Here is a 15,825-nt window from a genome sequence, read left to right on the forward strand (position 1 = left end):
CTCAGCTGTTCACCCCACAAACCATTGCTGAGCAGTTCCAAGAGATCACTGGGATCAGGCATATTTACATGAGAACTCATTAAAGGCAAAGGAAAACTAAGTCCTTTCACCTTTTACAAGGGCCCCCTGCAGAATCTCCTAGGAAATGACAGACAATCTTCAGTGCACTTCCTAAAGGAACACACACAATGTTGTATAGAAAGAGAACTCCTATTAAAGTCTTAGTTGCATTAACCCTACTTCCCATTACATAAAACAAAAATGTTGTGGCTTCCTTTTCTTCATTAATTCTTTGGCCATGTCTAGGAATAGGCCAGAACCTAATCCCCTTCGAATTGATCTAGAATTCCTAGGTCTGAACCAGCTGTGGCAGATTTGGTTCCAAATGCAAAGCCCGAAGGGGCCAGCTTTCCACTTCCAGATTGGGAATGATTGCACAAAGAGTTTACACAGTTGGCTGCTCCAAACAGAAATCTTACTTCCTCACTCCAGACTAAACCTGAAGCTGATCTGAACCTACACAATAGCTACTCAGCTCAGCTCTAGTGATAATTACACTCCAATGTTTTGTTCAAAAAGCTAAAACCTTTAACATGGTTTGTCATTGTCTGTGACTCTCCATTTTGATATGCAATTGACAGAGATGAATCAGAACCAGAACCATTTATCCTTACCCCCCCCCCCCCAGAACTTCAATGACTTAGATGAAATGGGATCCAGATGTAAGCCATCCCAGGTTTTGGTTTTGCAAAATAAGATCCTTACTGATGTTTTGCTAAACCTGAATGAAAATCACCCACGCCCCATTTTGCCCATATTACTGTAATTACCCCAAATCAGAGTTCCTGAATTTCTTTGTACAGTCACGTAATTAGACATTGCTAGGATCTTGCAATTAGTTGATGAATGTATCCCCTGACATACTATACAAACGATGTGGGCCAGAGCTCTCCTTCTTTGCTTACTGCTGGATTAGGAGTAATACTAAACAGTCTGGTCTTTTTCCTTTTAGGATCATGATTTAAGGGTTTTGAATTACTCATTAAAAGTTTCTCTCATTCCTCAACAGGAGCACAGCCAGGCAACATCTCCATGCAGTGGTGCTTTCCCATGGTCAAAGAAGTCCAACCTTGATTACTTAGCATTGGATTTTAATTCCGCTTCCCCATCCCCTGTACAGAAGGTAAGAATCATTTATGCAAATACCACCCTTTTTTGTACATCCTGGTGTCTTTCTCTGATGGAGGCAAACAGACAGAGATTCTCACTTCTGGGTAGTCTCAACAGAATGAAATCTGTCATGCTCTTCCAGCTGATTGCATTCATAACAGGCTCAACATGAACATACTGGTAACGTGATAAAACCACAATTAAAGTTATTACAGTGGTGCCAGTATCATGCTGATATGGAATCATATTAGGCATAATGGCTCCACTGGAATATACAGTAGTAAGAATATATGGGCAAATTTGTTGGTGCTTGCAGGAATTCTGCAAGCTCTTTTTTCATTCTCAAAAGAGGCACGGTTTCCCACAAAACTTTCCTGCCAATTTTCCCACAAATCCTATCTGCAGTAACTTTCTGTGAGGTGAGTATGACTGACAGCAGGGTCACAGGAAGACATTATAGGAGATCTTGTAACATGGCAAAAATATGTAATAATATTATTTATGTCATTGCAGAAGTGTCTTAGATTCTTTAGACACAGCCAAAAGATAAGGTCTCTGCTGCTCCAAAGAACTAACCATTTAAATAGACAATGACGGACAAAGAAGGAATACAGTGAAAGCAAATAAATTTACTGTGAAGTGTAGAGACTATCCTGATAGATTGCTGAGTTTTTGTTTTACATCATTTCAATCATCAGTTTTGCTCATATATCTTTGAGGGGATTGACTGGATGCTTTCTAGGCCTCCTTTAATTTAAACCCTCCTATGGTTAAAATTCACGCAGGTCATCAGTGTAGCAGGATCTTACTAAAGGCAAGAGAATAATGATCCTTGCTCTGGGATGGAGTTAGCCCTTACAGAGTGTTTCCATATCTCACTATGCTGGGCAGGGTGACACGGTGACAGATGGATAATTCTATCTAAAGCGGACTGCAAAGCAATGCTTTTGTCAGCTGATGTCACTTCAAGGTGAAACAAAATGACCAGGAAAAAAAGAAAAGGAAGAATAGAAAACAAAACCAGTTTTACTAGCATCCATGTTCTCTCTAATATAAAACAATTGTTTCTTCGTCTGTCCTACAGAAACCTTTTCTCTCGGAAGAGCAGAGAGTAGACTATGTCCAGGTAGATGAACAGAAGACTCAAGCCCTACAGAACACTAAACAGGAATGGACGGATGTGAGGCAATCTAAAGTTTAAAGGAGGAAGGGTTGGGGTTTGATTTTTTGCACTGGAACAACATTGTTAACCAAACAGCTGTAACAGCAGAGTTCAAAGGCAGACAGAGTGTAAGATCCTGGTGGTCTCTAGAGGAATGACATTTTTAAGGAAAAACCTTCAAGTTCAGCTGGAAATACTATGCTGAATGAGTGGTTTATAAGATTATTAAAGTAACACGTTAGTCTTCTTTGCCACCCCTTGCAAGCAAGTTACATAGTACAGTTTTATGGCCTGATTGCGGGAGCCACACATTTAATGGTAACAAATGCCACTACATGTTGCATTTATCTATTTAACCCCGCCTTCACCCTGTATTAGGTAACTCCTTGTTGCTAAGGCTGTTTTTTGATATTCTACAAATACTGCAGGTGCTAAGGCTGCTTATAGATTCTGGTATCGGACAGGTGTTGGTGACTATTCGACCAAGGGCTAAAATACTGAAATAATAAAAAAACAGAACATGTTAATATATATATAGTGCTTAAGCAAACAGAATTTTGGAGACTATTCCCCTCCCGCCCCAGATATAATGTCTGACTTTGAGTGACACTGTTAGAGACTATAAATAGGTCTTTGCACTGATGGAACTGGAATGCTTGGTAGTCAGCACCCTGACTGACGTTCATCATATTGAATTTCTTCTTTCTGTTGTGGTTCACGTCATCACCTTTTCCGTCCAATTGATCCTGATGTTTTCTCTCACGTGTGAGGACTTTCTTCAGCACAACACAGCAGCTCCTCTGACAGGAAGCTGCTGACACACAGTTCTTTGCTGGCCGAAAATAAAAAAAGGAAGACTCTTCAAGTCTTGGAAATCCTGGCAAAATATCAAAATTGTTTTTATCCGAACTGCAAAAGAAGAAATGCAAATGAAATTCCTGATAACAGTGATCGACCCCACCCGAGTGTTTTGTTGGCCTCATCCTAGCAAATGAGATAATTAGGAAACACAGTCTTAGTCGGGCACTCAGGTAAGAATGAGGGAAGCAGCGCTGTTAGGCAAGCAACTCTGCCTATGTAAAACAGCCACTTAATACACTTCAACAATGTCAAGACGTATTCAGGAAGCTTATCTCCTTTGGTGTTTATTATGGGGACAATCTCAGGATCAGATTAAGTGTATGTTTTATAATGTATTTAATTTTGTTAATTTGCTTAAAATCCTTATTTCAAGATGTGCACAGGCAGTTCAAATCAAGAAAGTGCAGCACCCTTCAGTTATCCCATTGGGTTCAGTCTTGAAGTCTTTACTTATGCAAGAGATCCCACTGGCTTTACCGGGACTACTCTTGTGAGCAAGGACCTCAGAATCAGGAACTTTATGAAGGATTTTCCTTCATGCTGGATCCAAATTCACATTCTTCTTCCTCAGCTCTGCTGATATCACACTATGTTACTGTAAATTATTGACATCCAAAAAATGCTGAATTACCAAACTGGGATTAGAAAAAATTTTGTTTATGTCAAAGAAATGACTCTGACATCCTTTCAAGCTTCTGTCGTATGTTTCATGCATCCCTTATTCTGTATTATTGTCACACATTTGGGCCCATAGGAAGGTTGAAAGCGATGACTACCTGATTCTCACTGTACCGCTAGAAGAGCGCAGCTTAGCTGATGAAAACATCATTTTCTCCTACCTCAAGATAGCTGAAGTGTTTGCAGTTCTTGCTACTTCATCAGAGCAAGACACATTTGTGACTCTGCGATGAATGTTTGCTCAGTTTTGCTAGTGAGAAAGACGGGGTTTACCTGTGCATTTATTGGCTTGGGGGCAAATCACACATCCCAGTCTGCAGGCACCAAGTGTCATGGATTAGAGCTGTTTGGAAAATAGGGTGTTTCTGCCTTCTGCGGAAAATGTTGACTTTTTGTCATTCTCCCCCCCCCCGCCCCAAAAAAGGCTGAAGAATGCCAATTTTGGCCAGAAAAGTATAGACAAAAGCTCAATATTTTCTGCAGAAAACGCACTTCTAGTGAAAATTTTAATTTTGTTGAAAAACCAATTTTCTGTTGATAAACAGGTTAGAAAAGGGGAAATCTTCAACCAGCTTTATCCAGGATCCAGTTTTGCTGCACGAGAGGCAGGATTCAGGGAGCCTGCCTACGCTCAGTGGTACAGAGCACGCTTCTGTGGAGGCTGGCACGGAGGTTTGCCTTCCTGCCCAAAAGCCTTCCCTTTATTTTGAGGAGGTAGGCAAGATATCAGCCTGTGTCTATTGGGCTATGCAAATGATCAGTGGCTGAATGTGCTTTGTGCATACTGAAATACTGACAAGGAAACACAAGACCAGGTGAGCTTGACAGCAAGACAACAGAACCCTAAGGAGCAGGGAGAGGTACAAGTCAAAGCAGGCGCTACCCTAGAAGTGGGAATGAAATTGCATTACACTGCCCTGGCCCCCAAATGCTTAATGATAACAAGGTAGCTTCTCAGTCATTTTAAAGTAAAACGTTAATAAAAACCATTCTGTGTTTTACTGGAATATGTTCTTCCATGATGTAAAAAATACTCTGGAGCAGAAAAATACAAAGTCAAAAGTTTTAAAGAAAAATGGGGGGGGATGTTTTTCCCCACTTTGAAATATTTAAACTTTGGCAGATGCACTGAAGGGTCACTTATCAGAGGGGTAGCCGTGTTAGTCTGAATCTGTAAAAGCAGCAGTGAATCCTGTGGCACCTTATAGACTAACAAACGTTTTGGAGCATGAGCTTTCGTGGGTGAATACCCACTTCATCGGATGCATGTAGTGGAAATTTCCAGGGGCAGGTATATATATGCAAGCAAGAAGCAAGCTAGAGATAATGAGGTTAGTTCAATCAGGGAGGATGAGGCCCTGTTCTAGCAGTTGAGGTGTGAAAACCAAGGGAGGAGAAACTGGTTCTGTAGTTGGCAAGCCATTCACAGTCTTTGTTTAATCCTGAGCTGATGGTGTCAAATTTGCAGATGAACTGAAGCTCAGCAGTTTGGATTAAACAAAGAGTGTGAATGGCTTGCCAATTACAAAACCAGTTTCTCCTCCCTTGGTTTTCACACCTCAGCTGCTAGAACAGGGCCTCATCCTCCCTGATTGAACTAACCTCTCTAGCTTGCTTCTTGCTTGCATATATATACCTGCCCCTGGAAATTTCCACTACATGCATCAGACGAAGTGGGTATTCACCCACGAAAGCTCATGCTCCAAACGTCTGTTAGTCTATAAGGTGCCACAGGATTCTTTGCTGCTCTTGAAGGGTCACTGAAGAGTCTAGAAGGTGTCTTTTCTGTCAGTGTTTCTGAGAGATGGGCCTGAACCATAAACCTGGATCTGAATATCTGTGAACGTGGGTCTATATCTAGTGTCAATGTACCTCCTGCCTGCCAGTGGCACTACAGCCTGACCTTGCAGTTGTTGATCAAACAAGGCCGTGCTGCTTTTAACCTTCACTTTTTATCCAGAACCTGTCTTTTCCCCCCGTGATCCAGTGTAGCAATCCATTTCCCTCTGATAGATGTGATAACTCTCATTGGCATTAACATGTGGGTATAATGTGGGGAAGTGCAAGCTACTGAGTTTGGGTTTTGGTGAAGGTTAAAAGCAGTGGTGAGTGCACCTTGATCAAATGAAATGTGTCTTTGCAAACAATTGGGTTTTTCCTTTTTACTCAAATGGAGAATTCCACAATGTGACACACTAGAGTAATGGTATTATTTTTCAGTATACTTGTGCATTAACCTGCTATAGTCAAGGATTCAGTCTGAATACAGTTGCACCCCCTTGTAGATCAGCTAGTCCATCATAGACTATCAGGAGAAAAAAGGTATTTCGGTGAAAGAAGGAGCCTGTATTTACTTAAACACACTCATCACTGACCCTTAGCCAAAGAGGAGAGGGAAACTGAAAAGCACCTGGAAATAGATTTATCTTTTAACAGTGACACATCTTTTGTCTCTAAGATGCCGCAAGGACTCCTCATTGTTTTCGCATCTGAAAATGTTAGCTAGTCTGAGAATCCTTCTTTAGTACTAATTTTTGAATCAGCCAAACCGCAGCTTATTGAAGCACAGAATGCATCCTTCCTTAACCGGGGGCTAATTCTTTATTATTGAGTTATTGTTATTTATTTATTTTTTTAAAAAGTAAAGAATAGAGATGAAGAGGGAGGTGTGGCCCTTGGTGGGGCAATCTAGCTAACAGCAACTGCAGCTGTAGTTTCTTTTTAAATGGTCTTTTAGGAGGGAATCTGCTTAAGGCGTGGTCCAGCACACGTCCTTCAGCAGTGCCTTATCCAACCAGTCTTTTTTATTTAAGCCAGAGGGAAGCATTAGACAACCCTAATACTTTTGTTTAATTATAAATGTAGCTTGGTTCAATGGAGCATTCAGATGAAACTCAGTAGCATGGCAAAGTGAAAAGTCAACAAGGAAAGTGATTTCAGTCCATGTGCTTCTCATGAGAGATCCACGTGGTTGGAATGTTATGTTGATCAGTTGGATTTTTCCAAGCTATTGGACACAGCCGATTTATGAGCAAGAGCTTTAATGCCTACTCAACAGAAAAAGGAAGACTGTTTCCCCTGGTGTCTTCCTTTGCTATCCTTTAAAGAGGCAGGATCCCATCAAACCAGGCACTCGGTGCTCTGAAGAATCTGCCATCCCATTTGTAAATCTTTGTTAGCGTGAGCTGATCTGCCTCTGGGAATAGCGGCCTAATACAGAATGGACCATACGATTCTAACTTCTTAATGCAGGTATTTGGGTCAAACCCCACTGTTTTTACTCAGACAAAACTTCCCCTGACGTCAGTAAAGATGGCAGATTTGAACTATTGTTTCTTAATTTCTGTATATCTGCACTGCAGCTGGGAGGTGTGAGCAGATAGGCTCTTGCTAGCGCGCTAAAAATAGCAGTGTGGAACTGACGGCGGCTAAGGTTCGCCATCTGAACCCGGACCCGGGGGCAAATGGGCTTGGACTGGGGCAGCTAGCCCGAGCTGCTGCCCATGCCGGTACTTCCACGCTGCTATTTTTAGTGTGCGACCGCAAGCTAAGCTGGCACAGGTCCGTCTACCTTTACTGGGAATCACACCTTCCAGCTGCAGCATAGACATCCCCTGTATGCTACAACACAACACGGTGCTAATTCAACAAAGCACTTCAGCCCCTCCTTAATCGCATGTTTAAGGTCTTTGCTGATCTGGGAGGGATTTAAGTACTTGCTTAAAATTAAGCACATGCTTAAATTCTTTTTCCTGAGTGGGGCTTAAGCCATATTCTGCAGTCTGTATGTGATTTGCGCAAGGGTTTTGCAGGACACCAGGACCCTTTTGCTCAGAAGGATAAAATATATTTTTCACTTATTTCTAAGGCCACCATCACATGCAACAGCATTAATTACATTAGAGGCAGAAATGAGCATTATAACTGAAAAATCTCAACATGTTTCTAACTCAAGATCGGTGTTTTCAATCAGTTCACTTCAGCCAGGGGTAGCGCTCCCTCTCTTCACTGTTGTTAGCGCTGTAATAGATGTGGGTTTTGGAACTGCATTCATTTAAAATAATTCAGTGATTTAGTAATTAAAAGACCATCAGATGCTGTGATCAGAATGAAGTGCAGGGCAATATCTTTTCTTTGTTCCCCTGTTCTGCAGAATTCCTCAGGTTAAAAAAAAAAAAGTCACCAAAATAACAGACTTTTTCAATTTCAAAGCCAGAGTATTTGTTGTTCTAGTAATAAATAAATAAATGAAGTCTTGTGCAAACAAAGCATTACACTTTGTATATGTAAATCTTTGGAAAAGCATTAAAACAGTCATCTCTGATGTGAAGGATTAAAAGTCATTAAACAGAGGGGAGTGACTCTGTCTTCCTGCTGTTTCATTGTGATGTTTGTTGTATATATTTGCACATTAAACTGTGTTCCTTTTTTTCTAATAAACTAAGATAAAATGTAATCTTGATCTTTAGTGATTTTAATGATCTAGACTGCTCACAGAAGTATCCCTCTTCCACTTTTTTTATTCATTCTCTTAAACACTCTTTCTTCCTATTAGCATGTGAAAGGTTCATGGTAAATTCCATGTATATGTCTTCTGTCTGCAAACTGATTTTGTGCAACAACATATCAGAAATATCATTTGCAGGTGGTTTGGGATGTGTCAGTTGGGAGAGAGTGGTGGTGGGTAGGTCCTAGGTCTAATCTTGGCTCCAGCACTGACTTCTCTTGGTGACCGTGGTTAGTCACTTGGGTCCAGATCCTCACGGTTACTTAGGCTACATCTACACTGGGTGCGGGGAGTTGACCTATGATACACAACTTCAGCTACGCGAATAACATTGCTGAAGTCGGCATATCTTAGGTCGATTTACCTGGCCATGAGGATGGCGGTGAGTCTACTGCTGCCACTCCCCCGTCAACTCCGCTTCCACCTCTCACGCACAGTGGAGTTCTGGAGTCGACAGCAGAGCGATCTGGGGTTGATTTATCGCATCTACACTAGACACGATAAATCAATCCCCAATATATCGATCACTACCCGTTGATCCGGCGGGTAGTGTAGACATACCTTCAGGCAGCTAACTCCCACTGAAATCACTTAAACACCTTTAATTTCTATTGATTTCAGTGGGAGTTAGGTGCCCAAATACCTTTGAGGCCCGGGGTCATAGCCTCTCAGTCTCAGTTTCTTCACCTTTAACATGTGACTAATACCAACCAAACAGGGGTGTCGTGCACACAAATTAACTGCTTGTAAATGCTTTGAAGTTCAAGTGAGGCATGCACTTTGCTGGATCGTGGCCTAAATAGAAAGTGTGGTTATTATTTGGGCTGATCTTGCAATCAATCGGTGCTCAGCACTCCTGTTGATTTTAATGGGATTTCCACACACAAAATGCTGGCAAGATTGGGATCATTGTAACATACATATCTCAGGAGCACTGAGGCCAAAACAAGATACAGTCCAAGCAGCCCAACATTAGCGTCCCTTTTAGATATTCACAAGTGATGAGAAGATCTGGAAAATATTTTACTAGCTACTTTAAGCTCCTGTTATTTTGAGAACTGTAGGTCCTTGCTAAATACGCACTGTGCTGTTGATAAGAGGGACGGATTATGAGAGCTGAGAGTGATGTTGATGAAAACTCAGGTACATGTGCCAAGGAGTCATATAAAGAGCTGTCAGACTGAATTTATTGGACCCCCTAAATGGGCAACTGGTGAAATTCTCTGGCCTGTGTTACACAGCAGGTCAGACTAGATAATCTAATGGGCTCTTCTGACCTTAAACATTTCTGAATTTGAATCTATGAATAAACATTATAGGAGAAAAGTGCTGTTGGGCTAGTACCAAACTCAAGAAACTATTTATTAACCCAGGAATGTAATACCTACTGTACACAGTCAGTGGTGCTAAGTGACACAGAGAGAAGTTGACTGCTAGTCATAGATCAAGAAGTCTCACACAGTTGGATTTATACACAGATTTGGTAAAGATTAGCCACCTTTCTTTATCAACATTTTTGCAGTTCTAAAACACCCTTTACAAATCGACTGAAGAACAAAGACACACAGTGAACTGCTGGGTTATCAAATCCTGGTTACTTTTTCACAGTGCAAACCTTCCTCCATTCCTAAGCATATCCAATGTCATATAACAAGCAAAAAAGTGGAGATGCTATGACTTGCCTGGAAATGCTTCATCCCCCTTCATTGATTTATTACAAAACAGTTTTTCCTCTTCACTTTGAAGAACTGAATCCTAAGGCTTGCTCAACTCACAGTTTTTGTACTGATTTTACTATTTTTGTGTTAGGGCTGTGTTTTTTTTTAAATTTTATATATATTTATTTTATTACTGAAATAGTTACGTCAGTACAGCCCCTAGTATGGATGCAGTTATGACAGTATAAAGGTGCTTTATATTGCTACAGCTTATTCCCCTATAAGCATTGTACCAATGTAACTATACCAGTTTCACACCAATATAGCTAAAGCACCATAAAACTGTGTTTTGACAAGTCCTAAGATAAGCTTTCTTTTTCAAAGAGAGTTATGGTGATCAGACAGGAAGTGTGAAAAATCGGGACGGGGTGGAGGGTAATAGCCTATATAAGAAAAAGACCCAAAAATCGGGACTGTCCCTATAAAATTGGGACATCTGGTCACCCTAGAGTCCAAAGCAGCCCTGCCAGTTATTCAGAAGAGACAGTATAGAAGGTCTGTTGCTGAATCTCAAGCAGTCATATTTAAAAAATCCATCCGTGTGTGTCTCAGTAATGCCACATCTAGACATTTTTTAAAAGTCTGGTCATGCTGCAACCCATGTTTCAACTGGGGAGCTGATTACAGGGATGTGGTGTAAAGCAGGAGCAAACACTGAACAACAGAGTCTGGAATTTACTGTTCTTTTTTACTTAGAAATTTTGATTTCCTTTAAGATTTGACAGCAAGATCTGTGCTAATAGTCAAGAAATACCAATGAGTTACCCATTGTGAAAGCTAGTAAAATCTCAGTGCTTGGGAAAATATTGGTGAATTAATCATACTGTGCAACAATAAAAAAAAACCCACCTAGTAAAACTGCTAGAAATATACTTGTCCAACAGGTGGCTATTAATAGGTTTCAGTGGACTTGATGTAGCCTTTTGCATATATTCAAGATTGTACAAATGAAGTATGTTGGGGGAGGGAGGGCTAATTCAGATGTATAGTCAACCCCTGGTTGGAAAAAGGTAGCACCTGGGAGCACTTGCTTATTGTGAGCACAGTCTACAGAGGGTATTATTATTCATTCATTATAACCTCCTTCTCTATGAGAACAGCAGGTAGTGATGGAGACCTTCACTGCACAACTTTAACTTTCCTCTCCCACAGGAAAAAAATAGAGATCTAGCAAGAAAGCTGCTTTGCTCGCTGGCTCCACAGAGAACACTACTTGCAGAATCCAGCTGTTCTCTGGAAAATTATAGGGCCATGGAAATGACAAAGCATCCAATTGAGGCAGTCCCCAAGGCAATCTGCCCAAGCCGGAGGAGTTGCCAGCAGGCAAACACAGCTTTTGACATCAGATTGTTAGATCAGAGTTCAGGACTGGCAATCTGCACAACTCTTTGCATGCTCTGGGACAGACTGTTTCCCTGGAAAGAAATGGAGAACTGAGGGATCTAGAGAATCATAAAATCTCTAGGACCTTTATGTTTTTGGGCTCCATTTGGAAAAAAAAATTCAAGTCAATGTAATGTTTGGAAGGATACCAGACTAGCCATTTTAGGGACAGAAGAGCCAAGATTTTCCAAGGGGACCAGTGATTTTGGGGTGTGGCCATGCCTGGATTACCAAACTGAGACATCTTAAAATGTATCAATTTTCAGAAGTGCTGCACCTCTGCCCTCTGAAAACTGGGCTGCTTTATGGTGCCTCAGGTTGGGAACTGAAGCCCCCCAAATCACCACGTACTTTTGAACATTTTATCTGAGCTCTCTTTTTATCCACAGCACAAATACAGCAATGTGTGGTACCTTCCGCTGTCCCACCAATGGACCTCTGGGCTGACGTAGAGAGCCCAGCTCTACGGACAAGAAGGGAATCGGTTTGATTCCATTTAATTTTTGTCCAGTCTGCTGAGATTTGCAACCAGGGCATCGCTTGTGGTCATGGGTTTTTTGGTTTTGTTGTTACATGGATACCTGTCCACTGGGTATTGGAGAGACTAACACAGTTCGAACAGGCCACCCACCAGAATTCACATAGACTTTGTGATCTATGGAGCTTTGGATATTCTGAGGGGGGTCAGTGTCCCTTTAAGCTCTGGAAAATTCTGTGCATCAAAGTTTGAAATACTTGTCACTTGGCAGCAGTTGCAGGTAGTTTTGGACCACTCAAGAATGGAGGTGGATGGGCATAGCTTGTAAATAAGGACCTCGCTCAGTTCATTATTGCTGTTACCGTATTTTTCTTGGTTGCTGTATTCTAATCCAATTAATCATTGTAATTAATCAGAAATGGGTTTTGTGATTTACTGAATTTCAGGAGACACTGTAGTAATTACTTTGGCTATTACCAATCTGGGAAGGATTCAAGCTGGCACCCTAAATATGAAATAGCCTATTAAACAGGTATCCTGCGCCTCTAAACAGAGTGTTTAAAAAAAAAGACTAGCCTCTTAGAAAATGTTCTTTCAGATTACTAAGAACATAAAAATGGCCATGCCAGGTCAGACCAATGGTCCATCTAACCTAGTATCCTATCTTCTGACAGAGGCAAGTGCCAGATGCTTCAAATGGAATGAACAGAAAAGGCCAACTATTAAATGATCCTTCCCTCGTTGCCCACTTGCAGCTTCTGGTAGTCAAACGTTTTGGGACACCAAGAACATGGGGTCGTATTCCTGACCATCTTGGCTAATAGCCATTGATGGATCTATATTCATGAATTTATCTACTTCTTTTTTACCCAGTTATACTTTTGTCTTCACACCATCCCCTGGCAATAAGTTCCACAGGTTGACTGTGCGTTGTGCAAAGTACTTCCTTACGTTTGTTTTAAACCTGCTGCCCATTAATTTCTTTGGGTGATCTCTGGTTATGTGAAGAGGAAAATAGTATTTCCTTTTTCAGTTTCTCTAAACCTTCCATGATTGTATAGACCGGGGTAGCCAACCTATGGCACACGTGCTGAAGGCAGCACATGAGCTAATTTTCAGTGGCACTCACACTGCCCAGGTCCTGGCCACCGGTCCGAGGGCTCTGCATTTTAATTTAATTTTAAAAGAAGCTTCTTAAACATTTTAAAAACCTTATTTACCTTACATACAACAATAGTTTAGTTATATATTATAGACTTAGAGAAAGAGACCTTCTAAAAACATTAAACTGTATTACTGGCACGAGAAACCTTAAATTAGAGTGAATAAATGAAGACTCAGCACACCACTTCTGAAAGGTTGCCGACCCCTGGTGTAGACCTCTAGCACAAGGGTAGAGAACCTCCAGTCCGTGGGCCGAAGCCATCTGGCCCATAGCAAGTCTCCATGCCATGGGCCAAAAGCCCCGAGCCTCGGTGCCCCCACCCCCGTCAGACTGGAGCTGCAAGCACCAGCTCGCCAGCATGTCCCTGAGGCCCCTAGGCAGAGGGACGATCAGGGAAGCTTCGCATGCTGCCCCTGCCCCCAGTGCTAGCTCCGCAGCTGCCATTGGCCAGGAACTGCAGCCTGTCCCCTCCACCTAGGGGCCAGACAGGCTGGCTACTTTCAGGAGCAGCGCAGAGCCAGAGCAGGCAGGAAGCCTGCTTTAGCCCCGCTGCACCGCCGACTGGGAGCCACCTGAGGTAAGCACAGCCCGGCCAGAGCCTGCACCTCAAACTCCCTCTCGCATCCCAACTCCTGGCCCCAAATCAGAACCATCTCCCACACCCTAACTCCCTCCCAGTGCCCACACCCCCTCCTGCACCCCAACCCCGTCACAGCCTTGAGACCGCTCCCACACTTCAAACCCCTTGGCCTCAGCCCAAAGCCTCCTCCTGCACCCCAAATCCCTCATTCCCAGCCCCACCACAGAACCCAGCCTGGAGACCCCTTCCACACCCTGAAACCCTCATTTCTAGCCCCACCCCAGAGCCTAGGGGAAGCCCCAAGTCTCTGCGCGGAGTCACATGCACCTGCCTGCCCTGCTGCGGGGGGAAGCCCTGAGCCTCCGTGTCTCCCCACCCCCCACAGGGCTGTGTGTGACCCACGACTGACTTTTTTCTGAGAGTCAATGGCCCCTGATAGAAAAAAAACTTCCCCACCTCTGCTCTAGCATATTGCCCTTTAGCGGGCTCTTTTCTAAGTTAAACAGTCCTTGTCTTTTTAACCTCTCCTCATATGGGATTTGTTCCATACTCCTAATGATATTTTTTTTTTTGCCCTTTGTACTTTTTCAATTCTAATGTCTGTCTTGAGATAGGGTGACTAGAACTGCATGCAGTATTCAAGGTGTGGGCATGGATTTATATAGTGACATTATGATATTTTCTGTCTTATCTATTCCTTCCCTAATGGTTCCTAACATTCTGTTAGCTTTTTTTGACTGCCACTGTATGTTGAGCAGATGTTTTCAGAGAGCTATCCATAAATGAGGCCATGATCTCTTTGTTGAGTGGAAACAGCTAATTTACACCCCATCATTTTGTATGTATAGTTGAGATTATGTTTCCAGTGTGTATTACTTTGCATTTATCAACATTGCAAACTGCCTCACTGTTTTCCCCTTTTTCTAGATCATTTATGAATATATTGAACAGCATCGGTCTTGGTACAGATCCTCTGGAGACTCTACTGTTTATGTCTATGCTGTGAAAACTGACCATTTATTTCTCCTCTTTGTTTCCTGTCTTTTACTGGTCCATGAGAGGACTTTCCCTCTTATCTCATGACTGTCTATGTTGCTTAAGAGCCTTTGTCGAGAGACTTTGTTAAAGGCTTTCTGAAAATCCAAGTACACTATATCCACTGGATCACCCGTGAGCACATGTTTGTTGACACTCTCAAAAGTATTCCAGCAGATGAGTTAGGCATGATTTCCCTTTGCAAAAGCTGTGTTGACTCTTCCCCAACATATCATGTTAATTTATGTGTCTGATAATTCTGTTCTTTACTAGTTTCAGCTAATATGCCTGGTGCTGAAGTTAGGCTTAATGACCTGTAATTGCCAGGATCACCTCTGGAGCCTTTTTTAAATTCTGTCATTATGTTAGCTTTCCACCAGTCATCTGGTAGAGAGGCTAATTTAAGCAATAGGTTACATACCACAGTTAGTAGTTCTAAAATTTCATAGTTGAGTTCCTTCAGAATTCTTGGGTGAATACCATCTGGTCCTGGTGACTTTCATTTATCATTTTTTTTCCAAAACCACTTCTATTTGCACCTCAATCTGGGACCCTTCCTCAGATTTGTCACCTCAAAAGAATGGCTTGGGTGTGGGAATCTCCCTCACATCCTCTGCAGAGAAGACCGATACAAAGAATTCATTTGGCTTCTCTGCAATGGCTTTGTCCTCCTTGAGTGCTTCTTCAGCACCTCGATCATGCAGTGGCCCCATTGACTGTTTGGCAGGCTTCCTGCACCTGATATACTTTTTAAAAAATTGCTCTTAGTTTTTGTGTCCTTTGCTAGTTGCTCTTCAAATTCTTTTTTGGCCTGCCTAATTATACGTTTACACTTGACTTGCCAGAGTTTAAGCTCCTTTCCGTTTTCTTCAGTAGGATTTGACTTCCAATTTTAAAGATACCTTTTTGTCTCTAACTGCCTCTTTCACTCTGTTGTTTAGTCACGGGGGTGTTTTTTGGTCCTGTTGCTTTTTCTTATTTGAGGTATACATATAGTTTGAGCCTCTATTATGGTGTTTTTAAAAAGCTTGCAGGCATTTAAGTCTTATGACTGTTCCTTTTAATTTCCGTTTAACTAGCCTCCTCAT

General features: G+C 42.0%; 1 protein-coding gene across 7 annotated transcripts in view; it reads left to right on the forward strand.

Moving 5' to 3' along the window:
* Positions 1 to 8,327, forward strand: part of GAB3 (GRB2 associated binding protein 3) — a 109,380-nt gene extending 101,053 nt beyond the window's left edge. For all 7 annotated transcript variants that reach the window (XM_050964513.1, XM_050964512.1, XM_050964515.1 and 4 more), the window contains 2 exons: positions 1,070 to 1,183; positions 2,255 to 8,327. In XM_050964513.1, the coding sequence (XP_050820470.1) occupies positions 1,070 to 1,183; positions 2,255 to 2,371 (231 nt within the window). In that variant the 3' untranslated portion in view covers positions 2,372 to 8,327. The remainder of the gene's footprint in view (positions 1 to 1,069; positions 1,184 to 2,254) is intronic.
* The last annotated feature ends 7,498 nt before the right edge of the window (positions 8,328 to 15,825 follow it).

The sequence above is a fragment of the Gopherus flavomarginatus genome, chromosome 8 (assembly GCF_025201925.1).
Source record: "Gopherus flavomarginatus isolate rGopFla2 chromosome 8, rGopFla2.mat.asm, whole genome shotgun sequence".
Classification (NCBI taxonomy): Eukaryota; Metazoa; Chordata; order Testudines; family Testudinidae; genus Gopherus; species Gopherus flavomarginatus.